Raw genomic sequence first — 20,149 nt, 5'->3', positions numbered from 1 at the left:
AGCGATATGGCTTGAAGTATGAATTGGTCAACCTTCAAAGATTTGAATTTGTGATGGCTACTAAAGTGCTACTTTGTACAAAAGTAGAAACTAATACCAGAGAAATATAACAAGTAATTCCATGTCTCTCCAGTCTGACAAAGAATTCGGAACAATGAGAAGTAAATGCAGAAAACATCCCCTTAATTTCACACTACTGAATCTACAGAAATTCACAGATTTGGTACTTGCACAACACCCATTTAGTTGAATCACATTCAAATGTCTGATCCAAAATAACAACACAGTCAGATATCACTACATCTAACGTGATGTTGATGTTTCCCATCTGTTGGAAACCTAGACCCCGAGGCATTGTAAGGAAAAAAACACTGAAAAACAATGACCAGAATAACTGAATTTCTTGTCAACGTGGACAACACGGGTCCACGTCTCCATAACCAGAAGAATGAATCAACAATCTTAAACATCCATTTTAGACAGAACTACTGGCTTAAATGGAGAAGAATAGTCTAAAGTTAATACGTGTAAAAAAATATAACTGCGATGGATAACAATACTCATTAGTAGTTCAATAGTTTTCCACAATAGATTATTACCCCGATCAAATAATCTCCCACAGCGAAAAGAAAGGATCTCATCATGAGTTCCCGGAGCAGAATAGTCTAAAACTAAGACGCGTGTTATTGAAAAATATAACTGCAATAGATTCCAATATCGATAATTCCATAGTTTCCGGATATTAGATTACTAAGTGGATCAAATAGTCTCCCACCGGGTAAAAAAAGGATCTCATCGTGAGTTCCTCATTAACCATGGTTTCACAGAACAAACTTAGTGGCGTAATCATAGAAAGCATATGGATCAATACACCATAGTCAACGGAAGTATTGTCTCTTGCATGAACTTTTTACTACCTACGCCATGTACATATTTGAAAACAAGCTTTCAAAAAAAACATTTTAAACCCTGTTGTTTTCAAAAGATATATATATGCCACGTAGAAAATTTGGAGATCCGTCTTCCATTACCCAAGTGAACATTAAAAATATTTATGTTTTACACGGTATCATCATGGAACCACCATCTGGTCTCCTTGGGTGATCTTCCATTTCTACAATTTTTTACATAATGATCATTATCTGCCGGCCTTTGCTGCATCCCACAAATATATATTAATGATGAATTTGAGACAACCACCTATAATTGGTGATAACATATAAAAAGAATCGAAGATCAGAATTACTAAAGATAGGCATTAGTATAGAACCTTGATAGTGGAGCTTGATAGCATTGAGAGAATGCTGATGCAGATAGAGCTGACGGTCATAGCTGGGGACCACGAATCATACAGAATATCTGCTAAAGCAAGAAATAAGTCAGATATATCATGTATGCATTTGGTAAATATGAATGGGGTAAAAAGCTGGAAGTTTTGGAGTCACTCAAGGGTCATGCAAGTCATCAGACATTTTTCTAAATGCGAAAGACATAAGACTATTTTCACAAAACAACTGAAAAATAACTTTTTCCGCAGAAAAACTGAAAAGATAACAATTTTGGTACAAAAGACGTAAGATTCCAGTAAAGAGTGAAAATGCACTTGTAGACACGAGTAAGACATGGGGCAAAACCTGGAACATAACAAAAAGAAATACAGAACCATGGCCCCTGCAAAGTGGATATTCCTCACTTGCTAATACAATTCCCAACAATTCCCCAAGGGGCAACTTGATTGCTAATGGTCGTGCATGGGCACATAAGGGTTCACCTAGAGAGTATAGTAATGGCAGTCGAAATCAATGTTATCGGAACCGAACCGGTGACTGAACCGAAAAAACTTGTGGGCCAGAAACTCGAGTGGAACTGATAAAAGAACCAGACCAAAAAAACAGTGGACCAAAAACACATAAATATTCAAATTCTAAAGAAAAACATATATATTCATGTGCATCCATATGATCCAAACCTTTTCACATAGCATGTAAGGGTGCACATAACCAAAAAGTAGCATAGAGTGGAATTCATCTCTGAAGCAAAAATACATCAACAAACAGACAATATGGTCTCTAGCATCCAAAAAAAACCTACCTATCATCAAAATCATTGCCTATATTGGGATGTTATTCATCAGTATCACCCTCTAAGCATTAAAATAAGTCAGATATATCATGTATGCATTTGGTAAATATGAATGGGGTAAAAAGCTGAAAGTTTTGGAGTCACTAAAGGGTCATGCAAATCATCAGACATTTTTCTAAATGCGAAAGACATAAGACTATTTTCACAAAACAACTGAAAATTAACTTTTTCCGCGAAAAAACTGAAAAGATAACAATTTTGGTACAAAGGACATAAGATTTCAATAAATAGTGAAAATACACTTGTAGACACGAGTAAGACATGGGGCAAAACCTGGAACATAACAAAAAGAAAATACAGAACCATGGCCCTTGCAAAGTGGATATTCCTCGCTAATACAATTCCCAACAATTCCCCAAGGGGCAACTTGATTGCCAATGACCGTGCATGGGCACATATGGGTTCACCTAGAGATTATAGTGATGGCAGTCGAAATCAATGCTATGGGAACCGAACCGGTGACTGAACCGAAAAAACTTGTGGAGCAGAAACTGGATTGGAACTGATAAAAGAACCAGACCAAAAAACAGTGGACCGAAAACACATAAAATATTCAAATTCTAAAGAAAAACATATATATTCATGTGCATCCATATGATCCAAACCTTTTCACATAGCATGTAAGGGTGCACATAACCAAAATAGCATCGAGTGCAATCCATCTCTGAACCAAAAATACATCAACAAACAGACTATATGGCCTCTAGCATCCAAAAAAAACCTATCATCAATGATCAAAATCATTGCCTATATTGGGATATTATTCATCAATATCACCCTCTAAGCATTAAAATAAAATAGAAAAAGCGTAGCATGTCAAGTCAAGATTTTGTTTGACTAATGGGTACATTTTCACATGAGTATGAGCCTCGCCCATATTCCTCTAGATACCTAGGATAATTAACAATTATAAAATAAAAAAAGAGACAACACAATTCCTAACAAAATAAAAGGTGAGTGGAGTGGTCCTTGTTAAATAACCAGACATTATTATTTTGTTGATAAGCAATCAGGATGATAGTAAACCGTAAATGCCATTCAATGCAATAACAGATATCATTATAATAAAGGAGCAGAATACCATGGAAGTTTTGCACAACAATGTTGAATAAACAAGGAGAATCATATTCAACTGTAAGCAGCAACTGACTAGGCCTTGTATATATACAAGTCTATAGTGCTCGTGTGGTCCCTATCAATTGGTGATGTAAACCAGGTTAGATAATACGCCATGTGTATGTGATACAAGATTCTTAATTTTGGTGGCCTTGGAGACTGGACTCAAGTCCTCTAGTGCAGTTTAATAATTTAATGAGAAACTGGCATTTATCTTCAGAAAATAAATATGTTATTATACTATTATATCATTAATTAATTACATAACGCTAGGACTTCCACTTATATTGATCTATTGCTATATAACTAATCCTCTATCCATCCATCAATATCCTATTCTTAATATTGTCTTCTATTGATCTAATGCTATGTTACTAGTCCTTCATTTCCGTGCATTTCTGTAGATTTGCCAGTTTTGCATCGAAGTTGATCTCTGATAATACTTCTTGCATAGTTGCTTTTAATTAATTACATAACGCTAGGACTTCCACTTATATTGATCTATTGCTATATAAATAATCCTCTATCCATCCATCCATATCCTACTCTTAATATTGTCTTCTATTGATCTAATGCTATGTTACTCGTCCTTCATTTCCATGCATTTCTGTAGATTTGCCAGTTTTGCATCGAAGTTGATCTCTGATAATACTTCTTACATAGTTGCTTTTAATTATACGCATTGTTCTGCTATCTGCTTTCCTCAAAACGCAAGTGACGTCTATATGCATCAATGTTGCAAACATTGTGTTGGTGAATATTGCTGCGTCTGGAAAGGAATTTATTGGCAACATTGAGGAAAATACTGAAAAATATCAACAAACTTCAATGTGTGTGTATTCAATTTTTTTCAATTTTTAAAACTTCTAAAGCAACCCCCTACCCCTCTAGCCCTCATATGGGCAAATGTAGCAAATGAATAATCCCTTTGTTCTCAATCGCATGCTAAGTCACATGACACGAGGACACGAGACACGGATGACACATAAATATGAGTATTCGACACAAAACGCAGCGACCCTGAAAACAGGACACGTGGAACACGTTATATATATATTAAAAATACTGAAATATAGTGCTTGATCCATATAGATATGAATCATGATGATATCTATTTAGTATTTAGTATACACTATTTACTATTTAGTAATTTACTAGTTAGTTTATTAATTTACTACATCAATGATGTTCACAATTCAATGTTCATTGTTCATGTTATAATTTTTGTTATTAACTTCAAACAAGTTTGATCATGTTTAAACTTCACATAAGGTAGTTTATGAGCTATAAATTTATATGTGTTCAAACTTCATTGTTGACCAGAGCTTTAATCGAGCTTTCCCTCCCTTTAGAACTCGAAGGTGTAGTGAGCAATGAGCACATGACAGGGATCTGGGATTTTTATTTCAACACACGATCTATACGTGGTCACTCGTGTATAATTAAGTTAAGTTCCATAGGCTATAACACAACTTACAAGAAATTTAAGTGCTCCAAACTCTCAGCAAAGCATGCGAACGCTCGTCTCCTACATCTCCAGGTCCAGGTCGATGTGAAGTTGTGAGCATTGCGCTCGAATCTAATGGAATTCTTCACACTGCACAACAAATTGGATTCCAGCGACGAGCAAACTCAACTTCGGTGGTGAACAATGACAAAAAAACCCAAAAATAAACCATGTTGCAGGTTTTAAATGTCACTTTTCATGGGACACATGTCCTAAGAACCAAAAACGTTAGGGCACGTTTTCGACACGTCCAAAACACGTGTCTCGATTGGAGGACACGAAGAAAAACGTTTTCGACACGTTTTAGGGCAGTTTTCGTGTCCGACACGTGAAATATGGGACACGAGACCCTGAGGGACGTGTCCTGTGACTTAGATCGCATGTTTTAACTTTTTCCTCTTCAAACTGAGCTGAAAAATCCAAAAATCTGCTTGCTTAGTCAATGTTTTCCATTTTCTCGCAATATTTTGCAGGTATATACGTAATGATCTGTTCAAAATTTGAAAAATCTAAGATTTTTTTCTGGTGATAATATTGCCACACTAAAAGAATGTTGATTTTGGTGATATATTGCCAATAGCTGCAACACGGATATGCATCCCTTTGTCTTAATAACAGACTTTCCTAGTAATGAGAATGTGGATGTGGCTCAAATTTTGGTCATTTTTCTTCAATATTGTGACTCGTCATCAGCCCTTTCTCCTGTCTTCTTAATCAATTCTCTTGCGTTCTTTTCCACTTATGCTCCCTTATTTCTCATTTCAGCAAGAATACCTTCCAACCTTTCGTTTTTGTTATATCTCAGATTTACTCTCCTCAAGCTGAAGAGCAATTACTTTTAGCATATCTTTTTGGCACTCTTAATTCTTTTCTTCTCTTTTTCAGTTTTAAAGGTAACGTCTACCATCATTTTCTTCCAATCTTCAATTCTTCATTGCACTTCAGACTAATTTTTGTTTAATACTCTTGGTAATCTCTTCATCAATGACCTTCAGTTGGCCTTCATGATGAGGTTCTATTCTTTTAAGCCTTTAATTAAAAAGAACTTGATTGTAATTCCACAACTTATATTTTCAATAGCTTTGCTTGCAAGTTATCCTCCTTTGGCTTCCTTTCTTCTCTTAGACTTCTTAAATACCTTATCAAGTACTTGATTAAAGCACTGTAACTTTAATATCCTGTCATTTTTTTCTAGCGAATTCTTTCTTGAATTCATCCAATAGTCTATTGGCCTTCAAATGCTCATCAACATGGCCATCTTCTTGAGTATCCACCCGAATTATGTTTGTTTATTCTGTCTATCTAAGACAATTTGACTTTTTGGGTGGAACTCTTATGCAATATTCATGATTAGTGTGCCATTTCCAAACTTCATCTTCAAGATAAAGACTTATTTGAGTACAGCTACTACATGTTTCTTATCATTATAGAAGAATTGTCTAGGATTTGTATCATCTCGTTCTCAATAGAATTTTGATATTGTATATTATCGTGGTCTCAAAGTTTTGTCTTCTCCAACTTCTTAAATGTCAGTCTCCTTTTGCTTCAACAACAAAAAAAGAAATCACATGGAAAAACGATTAACAAATGAGAGAGAATATAATGACTTACCTTTGTTTTGACATTCAATCTTCTTGCAATATTTTATGCAAAAAGTTCAAATTTCATTTCCATTTTTAAGAATCCAATTTTCACAAATGCCTAACACTTTAATTAATTAATTATATATGTGGCACCTGTAACATAGGCTTGTATGTTGTCAAGATTGTAACACACTAGCAACCTACTCTTGGGGTATCAAGATACAACTTGCCTCATTCTGTGTTTGTATGGTCAGCAGTATATACTATAAACAATATTCGCCACGTACTTGTTACCACTGAAGGTACTAGACCATCCATTAAGCACAAATCATTTTAGTGCATATTTGAGTGTTATTACCTAATAGCTTTGTGTTTAGAAGTTATGTTTGGTTTCATTGATTTTAAAGTGACTCCATGAATTAGTAATTTTGAGAGAAATGTAATGATAAATGTTAATACAAAGATTATATCCTTTGGAAAATATTCAATTGCACTCCATTTTCTCTCATATTAAGGACTTGCAGATCGAAAATAATAAAGATCATTCTAAAAACTAGGGAAAATAATTTTTCCCTTATTTTTAGTTGACACAAGTTAAAACCCTGTACCCGTATGATCCACAGGGAAGAGCCGGGATAGCTCAGTTGGTAGAGCCGAGGACTGAAAACTATAGCTTTAGCTGGTCGTGATCAAGAAACCACTGGTTTTGTTTGGTGGGCCAGTAATGCCCGGCTTATCAATTTGTCTGGTAAATTGCTTGGGGCTCACATGGCTCATGCTGGATTAATTGTATTCTGGGCCGGAGCAATGAACTTATTCAAGTGCCTCATTTCATGAACAATGATTGATTCTGCTTCCTCATCTAGCTACTCCAGGATGGAGAGTTTAGGTGGTTTAAATGTTGAGGTTAAAGGTTAGGTGGTTTACTAGGGGTGATATTAATATTGTTAGACACCTAATCTGTTAGGGTTGGTGTGAAGGAATACAAACCATCATTGAGAGTCCAAGAGACATTGGAAGCTGAACTCAAAGGTCATAAACACTGTATTTAGATCTATATCATTCTAATGAAAGGCATTCCACACTTATCCTCTAATATGGCCTGCAGCGCAACAGTGGTATCAGAGCAGGTTCTAATTCCACCTGCCCTCAGAATTCGCATTCCATCATTCGTTTCCATGCCTGCTCCACGAGTCCTTTGGATCTCCAATGCTGGAGAGGTTCATGAGTCAAGTCTTGTCCCGTTGAAATTTTTGCTAGCTTCATGCTTAAGCAACTTTCTGTAGAAAAACTCTAGCTCACACCATTTTATTTCTGGAGGTATATGAGAATGAGGAGCGAAAGAATCTGCTAGATTGTGAGGATGCATTACATTGTCAAGGTGTAGCAACGTTCTCTATCACCATCAATTCCGCTGTATTCCACTGTATTTCATACTTAGGAGAGACATGAACACCCAAGACGACACGAGTAATTCTCACATTGTAGAACCCACACTCTCAATGTATTTAGAGAGGGTCAACATGTTACTTTTGAGGCATTTTCGTTCATTCTTACTGTTTTAAATTTAAAATATAAAACATGTATTCATAATAAATTGAAATAGACACAGTTTTGGGCACTCATAAAAATCTGCAAATATATGAAATCCTAGAATGTTGGTATCATGGAGATTGTCTAGGTGAAGATGGATTTATTAAGAATCGGGAATTTTACAAAATGAAGAAACAAAATATGTTGTAAAAATAGAGAGAGGGAGAGAGAGAGAGAGAGAGAGAGAGCTTAAACAAGTGAAACAAAGAATGTTTACAAGACAAAGCCGAAAGAGATGAAGCATCAATTGGTTACCCCTACTAAAAAGGCTCCAAGCAAGGGGTGCTCAAGATGGAAGGTTGTCTCAGCCATATCTACCTCCCACGTCAAAATGGAAGTGAAGGCACCTTGAAGAAGCACCAATAATGGGATTCTGGACAAGATGTTGCTGCTAAGAATATTTAGTTGTTGACATGAAGTTAGATCATATAGCCAGCAGACTCTCCTAGAAAATAAAAGGGCACCACAACAAGTTACCCAATTCACATGATATATGGGAACTCGACCATAAGCAGTTTTCACATCAACATCCAGAGGGAATAAAAAAATTAGTAGTATTATTCCATGTTAAGGGAACTCGGCCATATGCAGTTTTCACATCAACATCAAGAGGGAACAAAAAAATTAGTAGTATTATTCCATGTTAAGGGAACGTATTGGAATAGTGACTCTAAACAAAATTAAGTTGACATTAGCTTTAGAAGTCATTGTTAGTTATGTTTTGTTAAAATTGGCAACTAGGGCCAAATTCCACTTTGAACAGCTCCTTTGGGGAAGATAATTATGTCATTAAATTCCTCTTTTCGAGAGGACCAAAATCGACCTAAAGATCATCGAATTTGGACAAGTAGAAGTGGGTTTTTGAATTTATTCTCTCACACGAAAATGATCAAGGTCGGCCTTATCTCTATGTCGGCTCATCAAGCCCAACTGACATGTCTCTTCACCCCTCTCCATATTATATAAATAGAGACGTCCTCCTATCTCATAGGCACCGGTGGCAAAAGGATATCTCTGAGGCAGCGAGGCTTAAGGACAACTGCTTTGGTTAAGGTTCTGGTCTCAACAGGTCCAAGTTTAGGAGCAGAACTGCGCTGTGGTTTAGGGCATGTTTGTGGATGGGTTATGACTTGTTTTGCATGGGTTTCTCTCTCAGCAAGAAGGCCGCAGCTAGGAGACCCTCTTACAGTTGGGCCACAGGTCTAGAAACACCTGCTCAGGAGGCCAAGCTGTTGTAGCAGCCGCAAACATAACATTCTAGTAATCTGGTCACTGTTGGAGGTGATTTGGATACCTTAAAGGAGGCCAGAACAACAACGAAGTATAGTGACCTTGTTTAGAGTGTTAGCTGCATTGTTTGAAGGCCTTCAAGTTCTACAAGCAGCATGACATTGAAGCCCTATCCAAGATCCACTGAGATAAAGTCAACAACAACTTTCATATGGTCCTTGCCCAACTTCTAGAGCCAGCAAAGGACAACATCATGAAGAATAAGGAAGGCCGCAGTTGAAAGAATGAATTTTGATCCTTGACTACAGTGATCAGCAATTGCCCTAATCAAATCCACCTTCTTCTGTTGCCCTAACCACAGGATTGATTGGGTCTTCGAGCAGTGTTATCAGATCTTTATATTGGCAAGTCATTCTGACTCTAAATCATTGTACACTCTCTCTCTGCTGAACATTTGATTTTAATAATAAGAAGATTTGATCAAGGGTTTTCCCCATCTTGGGGTTTTTCTCTGGCTTGAGCCAATTTTGTGTTCTCTTGTCTTGGCTTGTCTTTTGTGATTATGGTTTATGTTCTTTCCTCAGTTACTGCCAACATAATAATGGCTTATGTGATTGCAATAAAATGGTGAATTGGGCTAATATGACTCTCTGAAGTAACTAACCTAAGCAAAGAACATGTCAACTGAAAATTAACATGTTTCAATGATTTTGTGATGTTTTTCCCAAACACTCAAGGAAACCCCTAGGCACTTCCTTTCAATTGCAGATGGTACCCAACGCAAAACATCGACATTGATTCAGTCTTTAACGCAATAGGGACATCCAATAAGGCATGCAATCACTGTAAAAAATTCTCATTTCCCACCCCGGTTTTCAATTTCATTTTATTTCTCCAAAATAGTTAAATGCCCTTTTCCCATATCCATACATTCAACAACTGAATAAAAAAAAAAAAAAAAAAAAATTGTTGAAACACAAATTCTGGAAATATTACAGAATGCTGAAAATGCAGAAATAAATATCAGCACATACAAATAGCCATTCAACACATTTAAACGAAGTGATTTTTTGTCAAGGTGACCCTGGAAAAACCCCCTACAACTCTTGGGGAAAACCAGTTCGAAAGCTCCTTCTTATTTCTGGAAAACGCCTTTTACAGTGAGAAATATTCAGCAAAAAATCAGCAAGCAAACTTTTACAACTTATCTCGTTTTCCGTGCCTCACAACCAACTGGAAAAACTTGCAAACAGCAAAACAAAACAGCAATAAATGTTGTACGGCCTCCTCGAAAGTACAGTTGTACGGATTTCTGCCTAGAAACGCGTACCAAAGTACAGCCACTTGCTGTACGGATTTCTACTCCTCGACTTGCTGAAACTCCACTGTACGGACTTGCTGAAACTCCGACTTGCTGAAACTCCGCTTTGCTGAAACTATGACTCGCTGAAACTCCGCTTTGCTGAAACTATGACTCGCTGAAACTCCGCTTTGCTGAAACTCCGACTTGCTGAAACTCCGCTGTACAGACTTGTTGAAACTCTGCCTTGGAATGTGTGCCAAGCTGCTGCCTCCTTCTCCTCACTGTCTAGAAATCTCCCTTGCTCTCTTGCTCTCCTTCTCTCAATCTGCTCATGAAAGAATTAATGACATTTTCCTCCTTTAGTCTAACCCTAAGTGACTTTTGGGGGATCCCTAAATCCAATGGCTGAAATAGATTGAGATCTAGGGCTGAGATTAAATGCTCATTTAAATCTCACTTTCTATTTTTTAATTCACCCCACTTTAATAAAGACCCACTTAGTCATTTATTTCCAAAGTCACTTTTCCTTTCTAATTTTATATTGACTTTATTGAAGTCACTTTAAAATTAGACTTTAGTAACTTTATCAATTAAAGTCACTTTTAAATTAGATTTGACTTTATAAAAATTATAAAGTCACTTTAGGAGAAAAATTAAATTCTTTTGGACACTTTTCCCTAAGCCAAAGATCAAAGCCTTAGGGAACCACCTGTTCTCCGGTACCAAATTTCAACACTCCCTCTTACCGAGGAAGGTGTTCCTCACCACACCCATCTTGTCTCTGAAGTAGTCATGCTTGCCCCGTGGCAAGGCTTTGGTAAGAATATCTGCAACCTGCTCATCAGTGGGAATATACTCAAGCTTCACAGCGCCCTTCTGAACACAGTCTCTGATGAAATGATATTTGATCCCGATATGCTTTGACCTTGTCATGAAACACTGGATTCTCCGTGAGTTTAATGCAACTCTGGTTATCACAGTAAATCACTAAAGGTCTCAACGGCTGACCAAATAAGCCAAACAACATCTTGCGAAGCCAGATGGCCTCACAACTAGCTAGACTGGCTGCCATATATTCTGCTTCCGCTGAACTCAATGCTACTGACTGCTGCTTCCAGCTGAACCATGACACTATTGCCGAACCCAACCCAAAACAGCACCCTGAAGTGCTCTTCCTATCAGAAGCACAACCTGCCCAATCAGAATCAATATAACCTGCCAATCTCACTACATCCCCCTGCCCGTAGTCCAGAACATAATCCACTGTCCCCTGCAAGTGCCGCAAAATGTGTTTGCAGCCACCCAGTGAACCTTCCTAGGCTCACACATAAACTGACTCATCATGTTGACTGCAAAACAAATATCTGGTCTAATGTTGACCAAATACATCAAGGAACCAATCAGCTGCCTGTACAATGTGGGATCCACCAACTCGGAATCCGAAGCATGAAGCTTCTTCCAGTTGGTGATCATCGGTGTCGACATGGGTCTACAATCCTCCATGGGGGATCTGCTAAGGATGTCCACAATATACTTCCCCTGCCCCAGGAAGAAATGCCCCTCCTCCTGCCACACCTCCAAACCCAAAAAGTAATGCATCAAGCCGATGCAAAAGGAGTATGATGCTCTCATAAAGAATGGCACTTGGAAGCTGGTTGATCCTCCATTTGGAACCAAACCAATTCGCTGCAAGTGGGTCTACAAGAACAAGTACAAAGCTGATGGCTCACTTGACAAGCACAAAGCTAGGCTTATGGCAAAAGGTTTTGCACAGAAGGAAGGGGTCGATTATGAGGAAACTTTTGCCCCCACAGCAAAATGGGCCACCATCCGAACACTCTTTGCACTAGCAGCTCAGAACGGTTGGAAAGTCCATCAAATGGATGTAAAAACTGCATTCTTGAATGGAGATCTACAAGAGAATGTTTTTATGTCCCAGCCTGAAGGATTTGTTGTGAAAGGACATGAACATAAAGTATGCAAACTTGTGAAGTCCTTGTATGGCCTCAAACAAGCACCGCGAGCCTGGTATGAAAAACTAACTGAGCATCTTCTGAAACTCAACTTCAATCATTTTGATCTTGATGATGCAACTTTGTTTGTCAAGAAAGTTGGCAAAACAGTTGTGTATCTTGTGGTATATGTAGATGATCTTTTAATGACAGGGAACAATGAAAGCTACATTGCATCCATAAAGAAGGAATTGGGGAAAAGTTTTGAAATGACTGATTTGGGCTATGTTCATTACTATCTTGGCATTGAAGTAACCCAACATCCAAAAGCCATATTTCTTTCTCAAAAGAAATACATTGGAGATTTGTTAAACAGATTTGGCATGACAGAATGCAATCCTCTTTCTACTCCAATGGAACAAAACTTAAAGCTCACATCTATTGAACGAAAGGAATTTGAGGATGCAACAAAGTATAGACAGCGTGTAGGAAATCTCATCTACCTCACTACTACCCGACCAGACATTTCATTTACTGTTGGAATCCTCTCCAGGTTCATGCAAAAGCCTTGTGAGGGACATTGGTCTGCTGCAAAAAGAGTTCTAAGGTACTTGAAGGGAACTCAAGACCTTGGAATCAAGTATACAGAGGTGGACGACTTCAGCTTGATTGGATACTCTAATTCAGACTTCGATGGAGACAAAGAAACTGGGGTATCTACTTCAGGATATGCTACGAGTCTTAGATCAAGAGCTGTCTCCTGGAGATCACGCAAACAATCAGTTCCAGCAGAATACGTGGCAGCAGCTGAAGCAACGAAAGAAATTGTGTGGCTCAGGAAAATTATTGAAGATTTGCAGGTAAAACAAGTACAATCAACTCCACTCATGATTGATAACACCTCTGCAATAAAGTTGGCCAAGAACCCAAAGTTCCATGATCGAACAAAGCATATCAATACTAAATATCATCTATTCGACATCATGTTGAGGCCAAAACAATCCATCTCCGTCATTGTTCCACAAATGAGCAAATTGCAGACATCACCAAAGCACTTGGAAGGGAAAAGCTTGAACGATCCAGAATGATGCTTGGACTCACCAACATCCCTTCAGATTAAGGGGGGGAATGTTGACACCTAATCTTCATGATTGGAAATTTTATGTAAATAAATAAATTGGGAAGGTGAACAGTCATCGGGAGATGAACTGAACAATCACTCCCTATTGTATATAACAATGGGTTACCTATGGAATATACACGAATCAGTTTTTTCTGCCTTTGGAGAGTTACTGCCTGGCCTGACAACCCCCCCCTGAAAAGATGTTTCCCTCATTCCCAATACCGCTCTCCTACTCGTTGCGCTCCCGCCACTTACCTTCCGCCACGTAATTTGTTCGTTAACTCCATCAAATCACATTCATTCGCTCCAAAATTAACCCGTTAAACAATTAATTGTTTAGCCGTTAATTCAACGGACCCGCACTCCTTCAACGGAAAAACCAAATCTGTTATATAAACCTCCTTTCCACTTGTGAACAGGTTATTGAATTCATGCTTTATCACTGATAATTGATTTGTTATAGGTTCGTTGGACTTAATCCCGACATTTGCAACCGCCAGCGACACTCTCTGCTCGATCATTTTCAGCCTGTTACCTCTGCTTTTGCCCCCAAAACTTGATTTCTCTCTGTATATTCAAGCCTCCAATCCAGTTTTCACTCATGTTCTTAGCCTTAGCCAAGATGCCTCCAAAGGACAAAGGACCAGAGGAACCTATCAATCCTTTGATCTATCCTCCCATAGATCTTCATCACGTTCCTATGGCTGACAGAGATTATAAAATCCATGAGACTCTCTGTAAATTCGACTTTTTTGAGATGTATTGTTGCCTCGAGAACAAGTACATAAACAAATCAGATGATATCCAGCTATGGGAGTCTAATTTACCCCACTACATTTTTCCTCATACCCACAGTACCCTAGAGTTAGGAAGTGTCATACAACTTATTTGCCAAGCCAAAGGGCTATCATAACTCCTACTGAGAAATTATGTTTACCATTACTCCTCAGGCCATTGATCAGATGATGCAAGCCCCCATGATCCAGGTGGATGTTGGTGGCCACCTGGACCCCCACCATTGTCTTTCTTAGCATTTTCAATTTCCTTAATTGTAGCACAACTTACTATTTTTAGCAGTTTTTCGGGTCCTGAACTTCCGGAGCCGTTTTGAGGCCCTAAACAACGTTTTTTGGGGAATCTGAGGGCAACACGAGTCCATGGAATGGACTGGTGTTGCCCGTTCCAACAATGATAGTGCTCGGATAGATCTTTCTAATGAGCTATTGTACACGTCAAACGGAGATCATATGCCAAAGTTACGACCCCGGGAAGTTGATGTACCAACTTACCCCCAAACGGGGCCCACAGTTTGGCGTTTCATCTCCTAGGGTTAGGTTTTGGAATGTTAAGGGTTTTTCCATTGTTTCTCAACAATAAATAGGCCTTCGAGCCTCATTGTAACACAGTTCAGAGGCATGTAGCCATCACATCTCTTCTCAGAGATAAGCTACCATCGCCCTAGCTAGTTTATTACCATTTCTGTTTGTAAGCATATTTCAGTATTTTCCATTAATGAAATGAAGTATTATTTCCGCTGCATCTTTGTGTATATGGTTATCTCTGTAATTTGTTGCGTTCCTGTTTAAATCCGGATCACCCCACAGTAGAGAATGCTACCCCATTTTCCTATGAAGCACTAATTGAACTATACCAGAAATTGGACTTTGCCAAGAGGGCCAAAACCTTGGAACTTTTCTTGACAGGAAATGCTTCATTACCAAAGAAAACCCCTCCTTATGCCTCCTCCATTTTCCCTGAGAGAGCCAAGCATATTATCACAGTTTTCTCCTACCTCCTTGGCTACTACTTTGATCAGTGGGTAGATGAGACCATTATAGGATTTTTGTCCATTTTCCCTGTTGATTATAAGCCCTCCATTGTGTTTAACTTCAGCCAATTTCTTGCAAAATCAAATTTCCAACTGAGGAGGTATTCAAATATGCCTCTGTGTCAGTTTACATGTTCTTATACTTTCAGGGGTACAACATCAACCTTGCTTTACAAAGGCTGGATACAGAAGGGAACTAGCAGTCGGCCATCTTTTGGACTACTCTGGTCATGAAGGAACAGAAGGAGTACACATATAAACAGTTTACATAAATGTTTGTTCATTCAGCAATCAGTCTTATGAGCAACAGGATAGAACCAAGGATTAGCAAAGAGATTAGAAAGGTGTTGCAGCTACCAGACCAAGTTCAGACAGGGGATTGATACCTCTACCAAAATTCTACAAAATTGAGGAATTTTGGATGTGAGCTTGCACCTTACATGCTGCCAAAATTTCTCCCAATGAGGATTTTTGCTCTCGAGTACATAAGGCAAATGCTAAATATGGATGAAATCCACTTTGTTGCTGCCAAAAAGAAGTCCCAGTTTAAAATCAAAACACAGATTGGGCCTTTCATTTGCAATAGCAGGGCAGCAGGGGAGAAGCAAATAAGCTCTTGAAGGAAATGCAGTTCAGCCTAAGCTTCACCTAGTCATATGATCCATTAGGGATCATTTCTAAATTAAGGGTAGAAACCAAGTGTACTCCTTACTTTCACACATCCAGGCCAGAGATAGAGAAATACAAAAATCAGCTAGAATGGGTTGAGAATACCCTACAAGAGGCAAAAAAACAACTAGTATCTTCATCCTCTAATCCTCTGTTGGTTGGAAACTTCGACCATTTGTCCTCCCGATCTCACACCCCGGCTCCGGCACTTGACCCCGACAGTTCCTCGGCAAAATTTCGGACTCCCTCTGAAGTTTTGCGCTGCCACAGCGTAGCTCTGCGTGGCCCTGCGTCAACCTCTCTAGACATCTTTCTACCCTCTCTGCCTTGTACTCTCCGACTCAAGAAAAATTCCTCTGGAAAATTATCTCCACCCCTCACTGCAAGAAATCTCCTCGATCGATTCTCTAGTAATTGTTGCGCTGCCCTCTCTGAGAAATTCGATCTCTTGATCTCTCTCTCTCCCTTGTTGACAACCAACGGCCCAAATTAGATTCTAATCAATGGCTCAAATCATTTTGGCTTGATCCTCGTCTTCTTCTAGAAGTTTCACCACCAGTTTAATTAATACCCTTTAATTATTTTAATTTCCTAAGTTTAAACTTAGGCCTCCATTAAAAATAATTAATTAGTTTAATAAAACCTTCACCGGGTGGAATTTCCCAAAACGATTTCTGGGTATTTTGGAATACGTGTCCAAACCTCCCTGCAAATTTTAAGACTTAGAGCACATCCGATGCTACTAGAAATCAACAAAAAACACCTGCAAGAATATTGATCTCTACTCCTCTATCAATCTTGTGCACAAGCTTCTCTTGCACACTCTTCCTCTCACAAGCTCCACACACAAACTTGTGCTTCCTATTGCTTGGTCTCACCAACTCATGCTCACCAAAACAATAATTAAACTTGTGCCTTCGCTCCTCCTTTTAAAGGCAATTTGAATGGTTAAAATTAGTGAGTTCTATGTTTGGAAAGTCGAACTAGTGCTTTTCTAGTTAACAACTTGTTAACTAGTTCCTCCTAAAATTTAGGAGGCTAACTCCACTTGTTCTTTTAGTTTCCAAACTAACTCACACTAGAAAATCAAGAACTTGACTTTCAATTTCAACACATCAATTAACTGCCTCATGCACTCCTAATTTTTAGGGAAACTCCTAAATTTTAGGAACTCGACCATGCACAAAAAAGGAACTCAACTTTGACTCCTTGAATTAAGGCACAAATCAAGGAATCATGTTTATCGCTAATTTTCAACATGTTCCCTTTTACTAAACTATTAATGGAAAACAAATTCCCTTTTAGCATTGTTAGCACTTGAACTAAAATTTAAACATTGTTGAACTCAAACTACAACCCGAACCGTGTTACATCGCTAGAGACAAGCCACTAAACATTGCTACAATTGGGTAGAAGAAGACTCTCAATGCAGAGAGGGGAAGACAAAGTCCAAATGCGTAATCCGAAAGATCTTTGTACTATGCTTGAGAAAAACCTCCATCATGCTCTTTTCTCTCCCTTTATTTTGAGTAATCCAAAAGATCTTCATTTCATACTTTGGATCTAACCTTCACTGTGTTCTCTCATTTTATTTTGATGAGTTCCATGGGATGTAAACATCTTTGTCCCACGGGCCAATTGACCTCGCAAAGATTTTGATATAAGCCTATATCTATCTATCTACTCCTATCAAATTTTGTGAATATCCGATAGCTAGCAATTATATACAGAAACATACAACATAACATTTAAAGTTTCTGCTATTAATGAATACTAGCAAAGAAAAGCTGAAGGCAAATGAAGCTGTAAAAGATGTAAAAGAATTAAAGCTATGAGGCTGGAATGCAATGTGGTTAGGTTGCATTGTTAGAAAGCTGCAGTGTGAGGGAAAAGCTCATGGTCATATTGCAATGAATGGAGGACCACAATGACAGATCCAAGAATTGCAAGGTTGGACTCAGATATGCTAAGGGATTGCAATGGTAGCTTGCAAGTTGCAGAGGGAAGCAACCAACAAGGGCATCACGAAGACAAAGATGATAGAACAGAAAAAACAAAGAAAAGTTGAACAGCAGCTGTGCAAAGATGAAAAATCCAAGTAGCCGATAAGACAGAAAAGAAGATGAAAAGTTGATTGTAAAGTCAATAACTCAATGTAAAAAGAGTAATGGCTTTTAAATATAAACTTGTGTTATTACAGTATTGTGTGCGAGGACCAAGTGAAGTAAGTATCCATCCACTTCAAAAGCTTAAAAGGATATTTATTGATTGACATCGTTATCCAACAAAATTGTGTCTCTGTGAATATGCCTTGTGCGTCAAATACATTCAGATTAACAAGTACACAAATACTTCAGCATAGAAGAAGACAGAGTTGACCGTAAAATTTGTAACTCACTTTACAACAACCTGTCCAAGTATCCTCATCAAATTCACTAATTAAGGCATGATTGAAATCCAGTGCATTGTCTATTCCTTTTGGAAAAGTTCACATCATTATTGTATTCACTAACACTTCATCATTGTCTTCACTATCCAAACTAGCTTCATGAGTAGCACTCTCTTGATTGTCTTCAGTACCCTGTTTAGCATATTTCTTTTCACAATAGTATAATTTTTTCATTTGCAAACAGGTCATAGTTCATGCCTAACATGACTTCTGCAGCATTGATTTGCAGATTAAAAGACGTTTCTGTTGAAATTTGGTATCGGAGGACAGATGGTTCCCTTAGGCTTTGATCTTTGGCCTAGGGAAAAGTGTCCAAAAGAATTTAATTTTTCTCCTAAAGTGACTTTATAATTTTATAAAGTTAAATCTAATTTAAAAGTGACTTTAAGTGATAAAGTTACTAAGTCTAATTTTAAAGTGACTTTTATAAAGTCAATGAAAAATTAGAAAGGAAAAGTGACTTTGGAAATAAATGACTAAGTGGGGTGAATTAAAAAATAAAAAGTGAGATTTAAATGAGCATTTAATCTCAGCCTTAGATCTCAATCTATTTCAGCCATTGGATTTAGGGATCACCCAAAAGTCACTTGGAGTTAGATTAAAGGAAGAAAATGAGGAAAAGGTCATTCAATTCTTTCATGAGCAAATTGAGAGAAGGAGAGCAAGAGAGCAAGGGAGATTTCTGGACAGTGAGCTGCGGAGTTTCAGCAGAGCAGAGTTTCAACAGCGGAGTTTCAGCAGGGCGGAGTTTCAGCAAGTCTGTATAGCGGAGTTTCAGCAGGGCGGAGTTTCAGCAAGGCTGAGATAAGTTGTAAAAGTTTGCTTACTGATTTTTGTTGAATATTTCTCTTACTGTAAAAAAGCATTTTCCAGAAATAAAGAAGAGCTCTCAAACTGGTTTTCCCCAAGAGTTGTAGGGGGTTTTTCCAAGGTCACATTGACCAAAAATCTCAGTGTTTAAATGTGTTTTAATAGCTGTTTATTACTGCTGATTTTTGTTTCTGCAATTTCCAGCATTCTGTAAAATTTCCAGAATTTGTGTTTTCAGCAAATTTATTTTTTTCCAGCTTGTTAAATGTATGGTTATGGGAAAGGGCATTTAACTATATGGGAGAAATAAGGAGAAATTGAAAACCGGGGTGGGAAATGAGAAATTTCTACATGGTATCAGAGCTTGAGTGCTGAAGGACAATTTGGGGCAGCAAAAGGAAAAATTACAGCTGCTGATTTTTCACTCAGAAAATTCGAGCAAGTTGATTTTTTCATAAACAGCAGTTTTATCTTTACTACAGCAGTACTATTTTTCAGTTTTAGGACAGCAAGATGTCATTGGGATTGAGGGTGGAGAATAGGTTGGATGGGCATACAAATTACAGCGTTTGGAAGGAGAGAATGCAGAGCATCTTTGAGGAGGCAGAAGTCTGGGATATCATGATGCATACCACACAGAACCCTGTTGTTGTGCCTACTGATGCTACTCAATTGACAGCTTATATAATAAAAAGAACAACAAGGGTAAGAGGCTGATTCTAGACGGAATCAAAGACCATTGCATTCCTCATGTGAGAGAAAAGAGCAATGCCCATGAGATATGGACAGCATTGTCCAATCTCTACCAGAGTACCAATGAGAACCGGAAGATGGTCTTGAAGGA

General features: G+C 38.1%; 1 protein-coding gene across 1 annotated transcript in view; it reads right to left on the bottom strand.

Annotated features, from left to right (window-relative positions):
• Window positions 1–661: 661 nt before the first annotated feature.
• The window catches only part of LOC149185585 (putative ubiquitin-conjugating enzyme E2 18), a 31,521-nt gene continuing 12,033 nt past the window's right edge, over window positions 662–20,149 (bottom strand). The window contains exons 5-6 of the mRNA XM_089410731.1: window positions 1,271–1,359; window positions 662–1,155 (exon numbers count right to left, since the gene is read on the bottom strand). Coding sequence (XP_089266857.1) covers window positions 1,060–1,155; window positions 1,271–1,359 — 185 coding nt within the window. The 3' untranslated portion in view covers window positions 662–1,059. The remainder of the gene's footprint in view (window positions 1,156–1,270; window positions 1,360–20,149) is intronic.

The sequence above is a fragment of the Pinus tabuliformis genome, chromosome 3_1, assembly GCF_031772625.1.
Source record: "Pinus tabuliformis cultivar Carrire ecotype Pingquan chromosome 3_1, CPIR1, whole genome shotgun sequence".
Taxonomy (NCBI): Eukaryota; Viridiplantae; Streptophyta; class Pinopsida; order Pinales; family Pinaceae; genus Pinus; species Pinus tabuliformis.
Note: the sequence above shows the minus strand (reverse complement) of the source record. Positions and strands in the feature narration are given on the sequence as shown.